Here is a 6,155-nt window from a genome sequence, read left to right on the forward strand (position 1 = left end):
GGAAAGCTCTTCCAGGGTCTCCAGGTCTCCCTTATCAAACCTCATACTTCATAAATGCTGTCTGCTGAGACAGGGAATTTCTTGAGAAGGCCAGAGGCCACCAGCCAGCAGCGTTGTGTTGTTCCAGTGTTTACTGAGGCCTGAAAACGTCCTGCTCCCAAAACAGCAGTGACAACACTCATCAACCCAGGGGCCCACAGGAGTGCCTGGGGACTGAAGCAGGAACCCCCACGGCACAAGAAAGTTTTCCCAGCACTTGAGAGCAAAGACAGTTCCTGTGGAAACAGCACTGCTGCCTGGGAGCCTAAGTTTGAGACAATTAGGGAGGGTTGCCAGTGTAGGTTCCAATTTCCAGAAGGTCAAGCCCTAGGGTCTTCTGGGCCCAGGGGTGAGGCTCCCATGCCCACAGCAACCAGGTCATTTTTGCAGGGAGAACCATTTTTAAAGCGCTTTGAGAATGTTCAGAGCACTGACATCTTGAAAATTGTCTTTTCGTGGCGGAGACGGCCCTCCTGGGAGAAGCTGTCTCTGGCCCAGAGGCTAGGTGAATTCCCCTTCCTCCAAGTTACCACAGTCCCCTGTGCCTTCCTGCCCTGGACACACTGTGAGACCACTGTCTTATTTCTTGACTGTTTTCCTCCCTCCCCCAGGCTGTGGGTTCCCAACAAGCCAGGCCACATTCTTCTTGCACCTTCAGCAAAGAGCACTTGACCAAGGGCCGCGATGCTGAGGGCAGCTTCCCCCACGCAGTGCAGGGGAACCGTTCTGGGACAAAGGCCACGATCCGCGGGCCTCCGCGGCACCAGGGGGCGCTGTGGACGCTCGGTCCACGCTCCCCGGGCTCCTGGGACAGGAGTCGCCCATCCCACCCGCACGATGGGCTCCGAGGCGGCCCAGCTGCTGGAAGCTGCAGACTTCGCGGCTCGCAAACACCAACGGCAGCGGCGGAAGGACCCCGAAGGGACTCCTTACATCAACCACCCGATCGGTGGGCACGCCGCCGGGGGAGCAACAGCTGTAGCAACTAGGGGGTGGGGACCGGGAAGGGAACGCGGAGGGAGTGCACATCGTTGAGCACCTAGTCCGTACCAAGCTTTGTGCCAGGCACTGCTCGTGTTTAAGACTCACAACAACCTGGGGCGGTAGGCATGATTGTTCCTTTTGTACAGTGGACACCCAAAAGAGTAAAGGACTTGCCCAAGGTCACCCAGCTAGTGAGGGGCCACATCTGGCTCTGCAAAACCCACCACACGCCGCCCTGGGACTCCCTCCCGTCTGACTTCCTGCTTTGCCCCATCAGGTGTGGCTCGGATCCTGACCCACGAAGCGGGAATCACTGACATTGTGGTGTTACAGGTAACTCTCCTCCTCTGCTAGGGGGCTGGGGTGGGGGTCAGGGGCCCCATTCAGCTCTGGGCACCCCTTGGCAGGCGTCAGAGGACTGAGCGGGAGCCTGTCCCCAGGCAGCCCTACTCCATGACACGGTGGAGGACACAGACACCACCCTGGATGAGGTGGAGCTGCACTTTGGGGCACAAGTGCGGCGTCTGGTGGAGGAGGTGACAGACGACAACACTCTGCCCAAGCTGGAGAGAAAGCGGCTGCAGGTGGAGCAGGCACCCCACAGCAGCCCCGGGGCTAAACTGGTGAAGCTGGCAGACAAGCTGTACAATCTGAGGGACCTGAATCGCTGCACCCCAAAGGGTACGCTCCCTCACCTGCTCTGAGGGAAAAGGGAGGGGTATCCACCTTCTCAAGGCACCGCTTGGTCAATTCCCCTGAAAAAAAAGCCCGGGTGTTCTTGTTAATTCCCTAGACTAATCTTACTAGACCACTTTGATCTTCTTTCATACAGTAGAAATACAGTAGCCGGGACACGGGCAAGTTTTCAGGACAAATCCATCAGGAACTCATCTCATGGCCCTGCACCAAGCCCTCCAGGAAGTGGACAAAATCCAGTGCCCTTCTGGACGTCAACGTGAGCAGTTTTCTGTCCATTCTTATGCAGGATGGTCCGAACACCGAGTCCAGGAATACTTCGAGTGGGCAGCACAGGTGGTGAAGGGGCTTCAGGGAACAAATCAACAGCTGGAAGAGGCTCTAAAGCAGCTGTTTAAGGAGCGAGGGCTGACACTCTGAGTAGTCCTTGGAGCCATCTGGTGGCACAGACTCCACCCTTGCCCAGGCCAGAGAAGATTCATACTCCAGCCTTTCGGTGCCTCCTGAGCTTCCTCCCTGGTTCACTCGGCCCAGATATTGGAGACCAAATACACGTGTCCTTTCTCTCTGAAGATCTCCTGCCAACTAGGCTGAGCCCCAGATTCTGGGATGATGCGTCCCATTCTATCCATTTCTAATGCATCCACTGCCCTTCTCTAGGCCTTGGGTTTGTTTGCTCTTTTGCATGGTGGGATCTCCGGCCCCTCAGGGACTTGGGCTTATATATAAACGCTAGTTTGAAAATCATTATGCAAAATAAAATATTTGGGTAAAGGGTTGAATTGCTGCTCCTCCTTCTCCAGCCTCCCCAATGGGGAACCGATGGGGGGCGGGGGGTGAATACCTGCCCTTCAATAGAGCAGGGTTCCAATTGTGTGCCCCCCGGGGACAGGCCCCTCAGGTTGAGAGCCTGAACCCCTCGGAGCCTGGCTTTCTTATCGGTGAGATAGGTTGTGTAATTATCAGGGTTGCATTATGTGACGTTCCTGACACACAGATGCTCAAAAATTGGTAGGCTTCCTCGTTAATAAATTTGGATGGGTTACCAGCTGTATTAGAAAGGAGTGCCAACCTGCTTACTGGCAGCTCTTGCTGAGCACGGGAGAGTCCCCAGCAGCAACATGATAGGGCCGGTGGAGGACTGCGGGTCCCTCACATCCCGGGTTGCAGCGGAAGCTTGTCGTGGTTTGTAGCCGAGCCCCAGTCACAGCTATCACATCTCGGGATCCTTTGGTTGCTAAGCGACAGGAACTTCCGGCGCCTCGGGAAGTGGCCCGGAAACTGACCCACCCTTGGAGCCCGGCGGTAGGCGGGGCCTTGGAGGAGGCGGAGCCTTTCCAGCTGTCCGCAGGAAGGGGTCACTAAGTGATGGACTTTTGCTCGCTGTGGAGCAGCTGAGGCTTATTAGCCCACTTGAAAAAGGTACATCTGTGGGGATGAGGAGGTTGTTAGGTCAAAGGTCACCTTGTGGTCACAAGGTGCTTGATGTTTTACAAAACCTTTTCACATGTGTTACCTCATCTGTTCTTTATAATAACCAGATGAGATAAGCAGGGTAAAGATTATTGTTCTCATTTTACAGAAATGAAATGCGAAGCTCAGAGAGGTGAGAAGACCTGTTAATGATCAAATACATGGAATAGTGACAGAATCAAGGCCAGAACTCCTCTCTTCTTGCCACACTGTGGGCCTTTTTAACCAGACAAGACTAACCAGTCCAGTGAGGTTAGCTGCAGCCAGGCTGGAAATAGTGAAGATCAAGTCTGAAGCGGCTAGTGGATCTGGATTATGAGTCAGGCCTCCCTCCCTAGATAACCTGTTTGATCTGAGCCAATACAGTGGATTTTTCTTTATTCAATAATTTTTAAAAACAATCAGAGAGACTTACTCAGTGATCCAGTAGCTAAGAATCCACCTTCCAATGCAAGGGACGTGGGTTTGATCCCTGGTCAGGCAACTAAGCTCAGGACTTCTAGATCCCCCGTGCCCCAACTACTGAGCCTTCAAACTCTGGAGCCTGAGCACCAACTAGAGAGAAGCCTACGCGATGCAAGAAAAGATCCCGGTGTTGCAACTAAGACCCAAAACAGCCAAATAAATAAATGTTAAAAACAATACAAAATAAAAAAACAATCAGAAACTTTTGGAAAGGTTGGAAGTACAAGATAAGTAACATTCCCCCTTGAACCATTTGAGATTAACTTGCTGACCTGATGCCCTATCACCCGTCTATTTGGACAAAGAAACTCTCCTATATAAACCAAACTACAACTATCAACATCAGGAAATTAATGTTAATACATTACTACCTTAAGTCTCTGATGATGGGGGCTTCACAACTTACGTGTATGCTTACTTTGGCTTTTGCTGGGCTGGGAATAAACAGTTTCACTTCTGGCCTAGAATTAGAATGACAATAAAGAGATCCTGGAGGATCTGTCCTTAACTGGTCTCCGTTTCTCTAGAGCTGCATGGCCTGTCTTCTGCTCATGGCTGTAGCTGTTCTCTCCATTCTTAGTCAAAGGAGATTTCCTCTTGTTTTGAGAGAACTATGCTTTTACATTTTTAATATTTTATTTAACTTTCTTTGGCATTAGGAGCTGAGGGGGCAGCACTACAGGTGTGCTTACTCATCTAGTTTGAATGCAAGTCCCCAGGCATTTTGACAAGGAAACCCATCTTTCCTCCTCCACTGAGTTTCTCAGGCCTCTACACCCAATGCTGTGTCTTACATTTTCAACCCTATCATGTTCCAAATGCCAAGGAGGCCTCATCCCCAACCCTACATAGGCTTCCTGTGCCTGGACTACCTCATTTCAGAATTCTTTCAGCTCAGGTTTATTCTCAGCTAGGGAGGTCTAAGTCAGGGGCCAAAATGGATGGACACTTTGCAGAATCACTTGGTCCTGAAAAGTATTCTAATCAGATCAGATTTCCCACTGACCCCAAATAAAATTGAGGTTTGTTGTGAAGGAGCTGGTCTCTCCTCTATCACTTCTTTTTTTTCCCTATGAGAATTGCCCCTTGAAGTGTTCTTTGTACACATTTTTGTTAGGAAAAACAAAAACTGAGTTCAGAGATCTCTTAGATGGTAAGCCTCATTCCTACCACACAGACTATGACTTCCTCTGTGAGTGCCTGAGAGTCGTTAGCTAAACACAGTGACAGAGTGTGGTAAGCAGGTCAATTTCAGGTAAAGATGCCACTCTCTTCACACAGGCTATACCCATCCCCTAGGCACGCCAAATCAGAGCGGAGTGGGCCTGGCCCACCCTGCTTGGGGGTACTCGGCTCTTAAATATTAATAGCCTGAGTCTGCCTTTCTCTTCATGGTTCCAGCTGACCATGCAGCCCTCCCGTCTTTGTGGAAACAGAATGGTCCTAAGTGGATGGAGAGTTGCAGAGGAATAGAATCCTATCCATTTCCAGTGTTGAAGTTGCTTCTGTTATGTCCTGGTTCTGTTTTGTTGTTTGGTTTGTTTTTAACTGTTTTCATTGAAAACTGATTTGTTCAATAACCTGGTATTGATACTGCATAGTGGAAAAAACAATGAATTGGCGCTGTCACTGACATAGGTGAGTTCACATAAACTTTGTGGGTCTCAGTTCATTTGTAAAATGAGAGGGTTGGACTAAATGATCTCTATGTGCCCTTCTAGAACTAACATTATACATGTTTGTAATTGTAGAGAAATTCCATATTCCCTAATGGAGGATCTTGCATTGAAAGCAGGCACTCCTGGAGCAAAGGGTGCATGCTCCCTGGGCTCACTCTTTCCTGAGTTCTCCCTTACTCCTAAGGTCCCTGGTTGATTGTTTTAAATATATTTATCGGCTGCGTTGGGTCTTCATTGCTGCACGCAGGCTTTCTCTAGTTGTGGCGAGAGGGGGCTACTCTTCACTGTGGTGCACGGGCTCATTTTGGTGGTTTCTCTTGTTGCGCAGCACAGGCTCTAGACACGTGGGCTTCAGTAGTTGTGGCTCACGGGCTCTAGAGCGCAGGCTCAATAGTTGTGGCACACGGGCTTAGTTGCTCCGAGGCATGTGGGATCTTCCTGGAGCAGGGATCAAACCCTTGCCCCTTCATTGGCAGGCAGATTCTTAATCACTGTGCCACCTAGGAAGTCCCAATTTTTTTTTTTTTTTAACACTCAAAAATAGTTTATTAGAAATTAAATGTGTCAGGTTATCAAATTATATTGACACAATGATTTCTAAGTTCCTTCCAATTCCAGAGTATGATTTATAGGTTAATTACATTCTTAACCCCAGGCACTGATCTACTCTAAGAAACAGACCAGCACTTAATCCTATGGTCTCTACAAGGCTGTTGTATTCCACACATCACATCTTATAAACATCTATACACATAATTTAATTTTTAAATATTTTTGAACTGGAAAGGTGTACTTTTCTGCAAAGGCAAGAGAGATATT

General features: G+C 49.5%; 1 protein-coding gene across 2 annotated transcripts; it reads left to right on the top strand.

Moving 5' to 3' along the window:
- Window positions 1–834: 834 nt before the first annotated feature.
- HDDC3 (HD domain containing 3) lies at window positions 835–2,501 on the top strand. 2 transcript variants are annotated; one of them, XM_057719955.1, is made up of 4 exons: window positions 835–988; window positions 1,301–1,356; window positions 1,464–1,704; window positions 2,009–2,501. In XM_057719955.1, exons 1-4 carry the CDS (start codon window positions 877–879, stop codon window positions 2,137–2,139), a joined length of 540 nt encoding a protein of 179 aa, XP_057575938.1. In that variant the 5' UTR covers window positions 835–876; the 3' UTR covers window positions 2,140–2,501. The 2 variants fall into 2 exon arrangements, with proteins under 2 accessions (XP_057575938.1, XP_057575939.1); XM_057719956.1 differs by having other exon boundaries at window positions 837–988; window positions 1,856–2,151.
- The last annotated feature ends 3,654 nt before the right edge of the window (window positions 2,502–6,155 follow it).

The sequence above is a fragment of the Hippopotamus amphibius genome, chromosome 2 (assembly GCF_030028045.1).
Source record: "Hippopotamus amphibius kiboko isolate mHipAmp2 chromosome 2, mHipAmp2.hap2, whole genome shotgun sequence".
In the NCBI taxonomy this organism is placed as follows: Eukaryota; Metazoa; Chordata; class Mammalia; order Artiodactyla; family Hippopotamidae; genus Hippopotamus; species Hippopotamus amphibius.

Excerpts from the sequence above, each read along its gene's own strand:
- HDDC3 (XM_057719955.1), top strand. The coding sequence starts at position 877 with ATGGGCTCCGAGGCGGCCCAGCTGCTGGAAGCTGCAGACTTCGCGGCT. Across the intron at positions 989-1,300 it reads TTACATCAACCACCCGATCG|GTGTGGCTCGGATCCTGACC; the intron begins GTGGGCACGCCG and ends TTGCCCCATCAG. Across the intron at positions 1,705-2,008 it reads GAATCGCTGCACCCCAAAGG|GATGGTCCGAACACCGAGTC; the intron begins GTACGCTCCCTC and ends ATTCTTATGCAG.